Genomic DNA, 12,477 nt, shown 5'->3' with positions numbered 1-12,477 from the left:
AACACTCCCTTTTCCTTCAGCTACATAAATTTAGGTTTAGTTCTGATTCTGTCATTTTACTCCCTTTTATAGCTGCTTAATCTATTACAGCCTCTTTGCTCATTCTTAAATTTGAGGAGTTTGGACCAGCAAACCTCTAAGGTTTCTTCCAATTTGTGATAAAACGGAGTATCTTTGAGAAATTGGGGGTGTGAACAACAGCATCACATTCAATTAATCCCTAGGTGATGAGAAATTATGTGTTACTCTAAGGGGTGGGTCCTGCTCTAATCTTTAGTCAGTGATTACAAAGACTGTGGAGTGAGTAACAGCACACAGCTGGCATAAGGAGGCTTTCTAATTAACTTGAATTGGGAAAGAGAATTTTACATCTTCCAATTGGGGAAAAATCAGGAAGCCAGATGGTATATGAAGTCAATTCAAGGAAGAGAATGCTGTAGAGAAGATGCCAGGTCGAGAATGGGGAGAATGAGAATTATCACCAAAGTTCTAATGCTAGGAAGCAAATAGGATCTTGATGTTGGTCCTATAAAAATCAATGAAGAAGGTAGGAAGGAGTTATTAAGTGCTTAATGGGGAAGCAGAACAGTCAATGTATTATTATTATGGCACCTCATTTTTGATAGATTATTTAAAATAATTTCTACTTTTAGTTTCACTTTCTTATTTTGTAAGTTATCATGTTATGAATGTAAGCTTATTGTTCTTCTAATTTCTATGTGCTCTTTGCTTGAAATAATTTTATTGGATGGCATAGCAATTGAACTATTTTTTTTTTACTTGTTCTTAATCATGAAGCCAAAAGACTGGTGTGTTTACATGTTTGAAGGGACTTGTTAGTTGGATTTCAGTCTCTGGAGAGATGTTATTCTGTTTTGGTTTTTGGCCTATATAGCCCTTTTCTTTTGTTCCCATCCTGTTTCCTTTTTGCTGGCATATGCTGAGTTCCTTTGAGAAAGACTTGGTTGATATTTTCATAAAAATCATTCCTATTTTTAACATTCAAAAATAGTTATGTGCTTATTTTAAAATATATATACATTTAACATCTGGTTTAAATTGACATTACAATAAAAGAAATAAAGCATTATAAAAATCCTGCAAAGAAAACATACAGGCCTTATTGTTTTATATTATCTTTTTTTTTTAAACACTTTCTGAATGTTTGTGTATTCTCAAAATGTAACCAAACTTTTTAAAATCAAAATGTAAGATTAGAAAGAAAATTCTACATAACGGCTATTGTTTTTAAAGTGATGATTCATTTTGTAAAGAGAATGTAATAACCTGCTGGAGGAAAGAAGTAGAGTGGATTGATGACTAGGTTTGGAGTCAGGAAGTTGCAATTTCAGATTTGACTCTATATCTTTACTAGTTATGTGACATAGGGCAAGTCACTTGAACTGTTTGCTCAATGTTCTTTTAAACAGGGATAATAGCATATACCTCTTAGGTTTTTTATGAAGATAAAATGAAATAATAATTATGAATTACTCAGCAGTTACTGCTGGCACATAATAGGTGTCATAAGTGCTAGTTATTATGATCATTATCATTGCAATGATGGTTATTATTTTGAGTAAGGATGAATTTTCAGAGCCTTGTTAAAATACTATACACATGTTAAATAATTCTTCATTTTGGAAAAAGAAGAAATACAAGCAAAATATTCATGAACCATATTCTCTTACTTTCCAAGTAAGAATCATTTTTTTCAAGTTCTATTTTGATCAAGTGTTTTCATTAAATTAGTTCATTTTAATCTGATTGTAGTAGCTATCCCAATTTAACACATAATCTTAAGGGTTTTATTATAAAGTCAATTTAAACCAGATGTTTAAATGTATGTATACTTTTTAAAATTGAAAGAATAAATATTTAGACAATGTGAATTTTCAAGTGTGGGTAATATCTAATTCTAATAATCTCATGATTTCAAATCTTACCTAATAAAGTTATTAATTCGAAAAAGGCCAGGGAACTCATTAGCATATGATAGGAAATTGGAATACACAGATATAAATCTTATGTATACTTAGAAAACTTGTAGAAAATTTGTATTTCTTTAAAAAAAACATGTCAATTTAAGAAAGAATACTCTGAAGGCATAGCTTTTTATTATATTTATCATATAATTATATTGATCATAATAATCATTGGAATTTAGTTATGGAATATTATTGTTCTATAAGAAACAATCAAGAGGATGACTCCTGGAGAGACTAACATGAACTGATGCTAAGTGAAATGAGTAGAACCAAGAAATCAGTGTAAATGGTAAAAACCAGATTATATGATTATTAATTCTGATGGAGTGACTATTTTCAACAATGAGATGATTCAGGCCAGTTCCAACATTCTTGTGATAGAGACATCTTCACCCAGAGAGCAGACTGTAGGAATTGAGTGTGGATCACAACATAGCATTTTCCCAATTTTTTTGTTCTTTGCTTGCATTTCATTTTTTTCCTTTTTGATCTGATTTTTCTTGTGCAGCAAGATAATTGTATAAATGTGTATGCATATATTGGATTTAATATATATTTTATTGTGATGTTCGGTCTAGCTTTCTAGAGGTCCTCTGGAAGGGCCTTGATCTCAGCAGGATAGACACCATGAGAATGGACAAGAATAGGGTCCAAAGTCTCTTACACTATCTGTGTCTGTCATAGTCTGACTCAGTCTCCTCCATCAATCTGCCAGTCTTAACCAGTCTCCCCCTGAGTCTGAGTTGGTCTCTAGTTTAAATACACTATTATAATTACATCATTACAGTATAGAAATATGTATGAACTAGAGAACCATTGCATCACCATACTAAATACTAAGTATATGTGAAATAGAGATCCATTGTCTCATCAATTCCACTAAGTTAATACCTTGTTTCAAGTATACTTCTCCAAAGTTCAGGCTCTCTACATTTTATCATGTTGAACATATATTGGATAACTTGCCATTTAGGGAAGGGGGTGGGGGTAAGGGGAGAAAATAGGAACACAAAGTTTTGCAAGGGTAAATATTGAAAAAAATTATCCATACATATGTTTTGAAAATAAAAAGCTTTAAAAAAGAAAATAATAATTATTGACATTTATATAAATGATAAAATTTTCATAATTCTTAATATTATTTCAACTGAATCACAGAATTTCCTGTAAAGTAAATTGAATATCAGTATTCCCATTGAATAAATGAGGGCCTGAGATCCAGAGAAACTTAATGATTTGCCATTGAGTTAAATATCTCAGAAAGGATTTGAAATCAGATATTTAAAATATCAAATCCACCATTTTGTATAATATCAATGAAAACATGTTACATGAAACAAATATATTCATAAATTAAATGCTTAAAAATGTTAACTATGAATGATTCAGCTGGAATTGCTTATAATGTATTAGGGAGAATTTACTTCAATATAGTTCTTAAGTTTTCACTTCTTTTCCAATATAGTTTTTCATTGTTTTCAGTGTTTTTCATTGTTTTTTTTTTTTTTTTTTATTGATCTTTCTTCTCCTTTTAACTATTACCTCATAGTTATGGCCAATACCTGTGCCACAATATTGCTTTCTCCTTTTAAGATTCCCTAAACTACCAAGCATTTGTAGAGAATTTGTACATAAATACTTCTCTTTGTTATTTCAATGGACTGTCTTGGAAGGTGAGATTTATTTTATTCTTTTGTTGGTTATGGTTGACTGTTTCAACTATTTCTCTCCAATCTTTATACTTCAAAGACCATTTATATCATACAAGTCTCAGAAATATTAATTGATCTAGGTGTCACTATTATTAAGTGGAAAATTTGATTCTAAGTGTCAAAAGTAACTATTGGACTAGAAGAATTACATATAACCATGGCCTCCTTTCCCCCTTGTCTAAGATAGGAGTCCAATATTCTGAAGTGTGGATTAACAAGGTGGCAAGATCTCTGCTGTTTATATTCCCACATCTTCTTTTAGGGGGGTTGATCCTTATAATTACTTGATGGATAGAAGAAAGAGTGTATAGTGTGTGTGTGTGTCATGAGTATTTATGTGCTGTGGTTTGAGAGATGAACCCACAACTATTATATACATTGTACTTATTTTGAATAGTCTTTTTACTTCTATCTGAAATTATATTTTTAATAATATATAGAAAAAGTAAAATTTTTTTTGGCTATTTCATATTCTACTACTTTAAGTAAAAGTTTCAGATAACAAAAAAAAAATACTCTAAAATTGTTTATGTGCACATCTTATTCTCATCCACACCAAACAGTGATTGTATTCCTAACCCTTTGCCTATATTATATTGTCAAAATTTTTCTTATTATTGCAATATATATCATTTCTAGCATTGTGTCAAATTAAAATAGTAATTAAAAAAAGGATGTCAATATCCCTTATTTTAGTGGGAAAATGTCTATGTGATTTTGTTTGTTATTTAGATCTTTGTTTTTAAATAGGTAGTTTGCCATAATAAGAACTTTCAAATGTTATCTTTTTTATTATATACAAAATAATGACTTTTATATTTCTGAGAAGTATTTTGTATGCTGTACATCTATATATAATATTGAGAAATATTAAGGGGAGAGGAACACCATAAATAGAATTGTTGGTAACATTTTATAGTCATGAAATATATTTAAATGTTACATAATTTAAAAAAAACTTATTACTAATATACATCCAGTTGTTTCACTATATTTAATCTTTTTGATGCATTGATCTAACCTCTTGAACAGTTTATATATGTGTGTGTGTGTGTGTATATATATATATATATATATATATATATATATAATTACCATTCATTAGCAATACTTTTTGCTATTTGTTGTCCTCTATCATCTCTCTGTGCTCAAGGTTTTGAGATCATACTTGATATCTAAAAAAAATTATTTGATAATATTTCTTATTTTATATAATTTGCAAAACAACATTTAAATAGTATTTGCTTAAATTTTGCCTTCAATATTTGATAGGATTCATTTGTATATTTAGCTGGGTATATTTTCTGTGCATTTGGAGATGCATTTATGACATTTCCTATATTTTTTCTTTGGGTTACTTAACTGTTCTATTATTTCATACTAATCTTATTATTTTATATATATTTTATTTTTAATTGCATTAAGTTTATTTTTAATACACATTTCTTTATGAATCATGTTGGGAGAGAAAAAATATAGAAAAAGAGAAAAGGCATGTCAGAAATAACATGAAAAAAAAGACAAAAGAAGTGAACATAATATGTTAGACTATATTAAGCATCCTTAGATCATTTTCTGGATGCAGATGACACTTTCTGTCCAAAATACATAGGAATTGCTTTGGATCACTGAACAGCTTAGAAGAGCCAAGCCTTTTATACTTGATCATCACACATTATTGCTGTTATTGTATACAATGTAATATAGATTGTTTTGTTCAACATCAGTTCAGGCCTTTTTATAATTAGTTTGTTCATTTTTTTTAAATAGAAAAATAGTATTCCATTATATTTATGTACCACAGCTTGTTTAGCCATTCCTCAATTGATGAGCATCCATTCTTTTTCCAGTTCTTTGTTACCATAAAAAGAGATGCTACAAATATTTTTGCGTATTTCGGTCCTTTTCTCTCCTTTATATTTTCCTTGGGGCACAGACTCAATAATGGCACTGCTGGGTGAAAAGGTATGCATAGTTAAATAGCCCTTTGGAACTAGTTCCAGAGTGCTCTCTAGAATGCTTGGATTGTTTCACAACTCCACCAACAATGCATTAGTGTACCACTTTTTAGTATACCAATTTTCATCTGTCATTTTAGATAATCTGAGAAATGTGAGATGTGTTACCTCAGAATTGATTTAATTTATGTTTCTCTAATCAATTGTGATTTAGAGCACTTTTCACATAACTATAAATGGTTTTAATTTCATCATCTAAAAATTATCATATCCTTTGACCATTTATCAAGTAAGGAATGAATTATATTATAAATTTGTCACAGTACTCTATGTATTTTAGAAACGAGATTTTTATCAGAAATACTGTTTGTAAGGATTATTTTGCCAGGTTCTTACTTCCCTTTTAATCTTGTTTCTGTTGATTTGTTTGTGCAAAACTTTTTTTTTTATTTTAATGTATTCAAAGTAGTTTATTTTGCCTTTCATAATGTGCTCTAGTTCTTCTTTGGTCATATATTCCTTCCTTCTCCAAAGATCTGATAGGTAAATATTCCTTTGTTCTCCTAAATTGTTTATGATATTATCCATTATGGCCAAATCATATATCCATTTTGACCTTATTTAGGTATGGTGTGACATGTAGATCTATGCCAGTTTTCTGACATATTTTCCAGTTTTCCCAGCAATATTTTTCAAACAGTGAATTCTTATTTCAGAAACTGGAATTTGGAGATTTACCAAATTCCAGATTGTTTTAGCCCTTGATTATTGTGTCATGCGTATCTAATCTATTCTACTGTTGCACCATTCTATTTCTTAGCCAGTACCAAATGGTTTTGATGGCTGTAGCTTTATAATATAGTTTTAGATTTGGTACTTTTAAGCCAGGATGCTTTGTAATAATTTTTCATTAATTCCTTTGATAATCTTGACATTTTGTTCTTCCAGATGGATTTTGCTATTATATTTTCTAGCTCTATAAAATAATGTATTGGCAGTTTGATGTGGCACTGAACAAGTACCCCAATTTAGACAGAATTGTCATTTTTATTATATTACCTCAGCCTACTCATGAGCAATTGATATTTTTTCAATTGGGTAGATCTGATTTTATCTGTGTAAGGAGCGTTTTGAATTTTATTCGTGTTGTTCTTAGGTTTCATTTGGCAGGTAGACCCCAGTTATTTTTTTTGCCAATAGAATTTTTAAATTAAAATTCTCTTTCTGTCTTCTGATGGGCTTTGTCAGTAATAAAATGAATTGCTGATGGTTTGTTTGAGTGTATTTTATAACCCGCATTCTTTTTCTTTTTAAATAATTATAACATTTTATTGACAGAGCCCATGCCTGGATAATTTTTTACATTATCCCTTGTACTCACTTCTGTCCGACTTTTCCCCTCCCTCCCTCCACCCTCTCTCCCAGATGGTGAGCAGTCCTAAACATGTTAAATATGTCATAGTATATCCTAGATACAATATATGTGTGCAGAATCGAACAGTTCTCTTGTTGAACAGGAAGAATTGGATTTAGAAGGTAAAAATAACCTGGGAAGAAAAGCCAAAATGCAAGCAGTTGACATTCATTTCCCAGTGTTCTTTCTTTGGGTGTAGCTGCTTCTGTCCATTGTTGATCAATTAAAACTGCGTTAGATCTTCTCTTTGTCAGAGAAATCCACTGCCAGGTCTTGGGTAACCCTGACTGTTTCTCCTTGGCATTTGAATAGTTTTTGTCTGTGAGCTTACATTATGTTCGTGTTTTTTTCCAGAACACAGCCGGGTGTGCTGAAGGCAGAAGAGTGAAGCTGAAGGAAAGGTCCCAGAAGACCAAAGGAAGGGTCATGGCTGGTGTATTTGGAAAGTCAGAGGCTAATATCTGCATTATATGCTTGGGTGAAAACACTAAGCCCATCCCCCCTGGATGTGGGCATAGTATCTGTTCGTCTTGCCTCAGCAAGGAACCCCGGCCTGCCTCATGCTGTCCTGAATGCCAGGATTTCTACCAGCTGGATACTCGGGCATATCTGACCAAGAACCTGGAAGAAGAGGGCAACATCTGCATTATGTGCTTGGGTGAAAACACTGAGCCCATCCCCCCTGGATGTGGGCATAGTATCTGTTCCTCTTGCCTCAGCAATAAACCCCGGCCTGCCTCATGCTGTCCTGAATGCCAGGATTTCTACCATCTGGATATTCAAGCAAATATGGCCAAGTAACTGGCATGTTTCCTTCATTAGGAAATTCTTAGAAAGTAATATTGTAAATATAAATAAATAGAATAATCTGAATATACATAATTTTGATCAGTTCACAGAAGAACAAAAATGAACTAAAATTCTAAAATGATCAGAAGTAGGTAGTCCAGCCGATTGTACAACATAATTAATTTAAGTGATGTTTTACTCCACATATTCTAATGGAACTGCACTTTATTGTCACTAATAAAAATAAAAATTTAAAGAGAAATCCAAAAATAAACAGCTTTATTTATTTGCTTGTTTTGTTCTTTTCACCTTTTCCTAATTCATATTGTAGGCATCACATAGCTGACTAACAGTCGGAGATCCATTCAGTTTGGTTGTCATGAGAATTTATTATTTATAGTTTAATAAGCAAAATTTTTCTATTTTTCAAATTCTTAGATTTCACATACCGAGAACAATGAAAAATGCGAGGAAAAGTAGACACATTATGAAACAGTACAACCCAAAGAATTCATTGTAACTCATGAAATCTTTTATATTTAATACAGTTACCCCCAGATACTCTACAGCTTCAAACCCTCTGATAAAGTAATGATACTAATAAGTGACAATTCCCATTTATTTAACATTTAAAACTTTATAACATACTTTACTCACAACAACTCTGAAGCACATAATTACCCTATTTTCTTTCCTAATTAAAAAAATCTACTTCTACCTCCTTGTTACCTTTACTTTTGGATGACCATGTCTCTCTATTGTTCTTACATAGTTGTTTCACTCTCCATTATCAAAATCCTTTTATCTTCTCCTTTGAATTGTTTCTCATTTATTAATCTAGTTAATCTCATTAATTTATTCATGTATTTAATTTGGCCCACCTTGGTCTGAACAATACTAGTTATTTAGATTCTTTTTATTCCAGTGGAATGAACAGATTGTTGCTGTCATATTTCTACAAAATTCATTGGGTTTCATCAGTTCAAACACTGAATATTATTTTTTCAATTCATTATTTGAGTTCTCTCAAAATTTCAGCAGTGATAACTGATTTCATAACAATCATTAGCATATTATGCATAATTAAATACATTCATAATTAAATGATACATGTAAACTTTGGTGGTATTGTAATACCTCTTCACATTAGTGTCTCTCAGGTATTAGCATGTACTTAAAGCTTTCTAAACTAAAAGTTTCATCTGATTGGGATTTTTATTTATTTCTTCCTCATATTAATGTGATTTTTCTGTTCATGGAGGGTAATCAGGGCTTGAAGAGATCCCTTGTTTAAATTGGTACCTTACCCTTGTCAACATTCCAGCCACTGAAAACTTTTTTTTTCAAAAAGTGGTAGTACCATAAGAAAGTAGCAGGATGCCCCAGGTATACCCTCTTCCCTCCCCCAAGATCAGGACTACCTATGCCACAGAGGGCCCTGGACCCCTTCGGAGAGGAATAGTATGCTGACCTGTATCTTGGGCAAAGGGGATCATGGTCACTCATATAGAATGACTGAATTTGATATAAATGTTGATGGCACTGAGCCACTCAAAGTTGAGAAAATATTTGACACAAGTCCTATTCATTCAAACAGAGATATATTCAATGTAAGTTAATTTAGGAACAACTTTTAGCAAACAAGTATGCTTCAGTCATCCTTGTGGCAGAACAAGGGTTGCAAGTGCTTAAGTTCTGCTGATAAGATTCCAGGTTAACTTAATTTTCATTCATTTATGTATTACTTTACATACATTAAAATTTACAAGAGCAAATTCACCATAATTAATGACATTTCTTCACACATAATGCTGGTTTTTTTTTTTTTTTTCTTAAATTTCCCCTTACATTTTGCCTTACATTTTGAGATATCACCAATTTATTCTTTATTGGTCTCCAGAAATATGTTTTTCTGTTTTTCTGTTTGTGTGTGTGTGTGTGTGTGTGTGTTTATGTGTGTGTTTATTATTTTTCATTTCTCTAGGTCCCTTGCCTTTACTGCCTTTGAGAATGATATGGCATATTTCCATCCAAGAAAGTTTTGATTTGTCTTTCATCTTGTACTGTCTTTTCTATAGTTTATCTCAATGTAGCCTTATAAAATTTCCTTAAACTTTTTCATCTTAGTTCTTTTACACACTATACACTTTCTCTTTTTCAAGTCACTTTTAATATGAATTTGCATAATTGTATAATAATTGTTTCATCCAAAGCTTCTAACTTCAACTTTCTTTTTTTTCCACATACAAAAATATACAATACTGCACATATCATCACAACAGCATGCCATTACTCTAGCTCATTAACTACATCCCACGTACCAGCATCTACATTCCACATATCATCATATTCAAAATGAAATAAACCATAGTATTCAATATCATTACTATGTTCTATGTTCAGATCCAACTTACCACCATATACATCATTCCCCATGTCATTGTTTGTGCCCATGGCATCATTTACATTTCACATATGATCATTCAAAACATTCCACATTCCATAATACAAAACATACTTTATACCATTATCTACATTCCCCGCTTCAATATCTCAACCACTTAATCCCTATATTGTGTTTACAATCCCATAATCAAAATGTAAAATATTCCATATAACATAATCCATTATATCTACTTTTATTATACATAAATTGCCCTTTGTAGACCACATACATCATTCAACATAATATAATCTACATTCCCCCTCCCATCCTCAACATCCCATATACAATTAAGTTTAAAACCTCTAATAATAAAATGTATATTATTCTACATTTTATTACCATGGACATATATCATATCAAAATGTATAACATCATTCCCCATTAGATACATCTCCTTACAATCATCTACTTGCCAAAATCATTTTTGGTCATTCTACATATCATTATCTCTAATGTGTTCCACAGTACTTAGTACATATCATCATAGTCAACACCCAACATGCCATTATTTACAATATCCCTATACCATAATGTCAAATATTCTACATGCTATATTCTTTCTACCACATTCTATCATCTGAACATTATTCCAAATCAAATTCCAAAATATCACAAAGCATTATATAAAATACCATTTAGTATATCCTGTATGCTAGAAACACATTAGGCATACTGTGAAGTCTGGGTTAGCTCCTGGAGGCCTCAGAATCAGCCAGAGTCAGAATAAACAAAAGTCCTTGGTCTTTAGGGGGAGAAGTAAAGGGGATGGACAAAACTGCCACAAGCTCTCCACCAACCTCCCTTCTCCTCCTCCAAAGTGACTCTGGCTTGTCTCACTACATCCTCCAATCCCTCCTAAAATTATCTGTATACACCAAAAGATCGAGCCAGCATGGAATAGTGAGAAGGGCCATTTTTCCTATATGCTAATAGAGTTATTGTCCAATTGGTAATTAGCCTTAAGTGCTCTGTTGTCTGATTCAAGTGCACCTATTCAGAGTTTCAGCCCTTTACAGCATACCATTATATATAATATTATATCTAATATGTTTTTTCTTATGCAATAATACTAAATAATAATTTAAAATGAATTATATAATATGGAAGATCAGGAAACAAAATTTTCATTGACTTTTAATGTTTTCAAAAACTTTTTTACTTAAAATGTTTCACTGTATATTTTGATATTACATTTGATGATGAATTACTCATAATTTTCAAGATGTGGAGTTAGTTTATTTTGATATTTCTCAAACAGATATCTTTAAATACTTATATTTAGCTCTCTCTTTGATTCCTTGTTGTATGATGCATTAAAATATCTTCACTTTACAGTTTATAAGATGATTTCCTCACTACAACCCTGTGAGGTAGGTAATATAAATGCAATTATTCTAATTTGACAAATGGAGAAGCTAAAGCTTAAACATAAAAAATTTTCTCTGAGGTCACCTAACTATAGTAGTAGAGTCCAAGATTTCAGCTTAAATTTCTAGACTTGTCCAGAGATCGTTCTTCTCGTTCTTCTATTCCATGCTGCTTCATTAAGCAGAAAAGCAGGTTAACAATTCCAAAAAAAAAAAAAATATATATTTTTTCATGCATTAAAGTTCATGTAACTTCCAAAATATTGACTGGGGTCATTGATAAACATCATAAAGACATCATTATCTGAAAGCACTGATGATTACTTACATAGAATCCTTTAAATGCTATTTTTTTTTTTTGCTTTCCAGAAAGGTAATTTAAGTCAATACAATATATCTCAAAACTGATACTGCTCTTTTAAATACCAACCCACATAGTCCCCAATTTCACATTTAAGTTCCATCCCAAACATTCTTACTCGCCTCATGATTAATGTGTTCCACAATACTTAGTACATACCATCATAGTCAACACCCAACATGCTTGATTTGAATCTATTTAAATTACCTTTGTTTAGTTTTCCAGCTATATATAACTAAATTAGAATCACTTAAAGGCTTTTTTGTTCTTTACTAACTACATTAAAACTCTGCTACATACTGCTTTTTATAGATGAAGAAAATGAGGTTTAATGTGAAATGATTTCTCTCAGTTCATTAGATAGTTACAAAGTTAATATTTGATTTCAGATCTCTCTTCAAATATTACATCATCACCTATTATAACCCCATCAGATTTGACT

At 31.2% G+C, this 12,477-nt stretch overlaps 1 protein-coding gene across 1 annotated transcript; it reads left to right on the top strand.

Moving 5' to 3' along the window:
• The first annotated feature begins 394 nt into the window (after window positions 1-394).
• Window positions 395-8,139, top strand: LOC116419956 (tripartite motif-containing protein 65-like). Its single transcript, XM_031942733.1, has 2 exons — window positions 395-547; window positions 7,427-8,139. The coding sequence occupies exons 1-2, from the start codon at window positions 539-541 to the stop codon at window positions 7,871-7,873; spliced, it is 456 nt and encodes a 151-aa protein (XP_031798593.1). The 5' UTR covers window positions 395-538; the 3' UTR covers window positions 7,874-8,139.
• The last annotated feature ends 4,338 nt before the right edge of the window (window positions 8,140-12,477 follow it).

This window comes from Sarcophilus harrisii, chromosome 6 (genome assembly GCF_902635505.1).
Source record: "Sarcophilus harrisii chromosome 6, mSarHar1.11, whole genome shotgun sequence".
NCBI lineage: Eukaryota > Metazoa > Chordata > Mammalia > Dasyuromorphia > Dasyuridae > Sarcophilus > Sarcophilus harrisii.
This window is presented reverse-complemented; position numbering and strand designations above follow the sequence as displayed.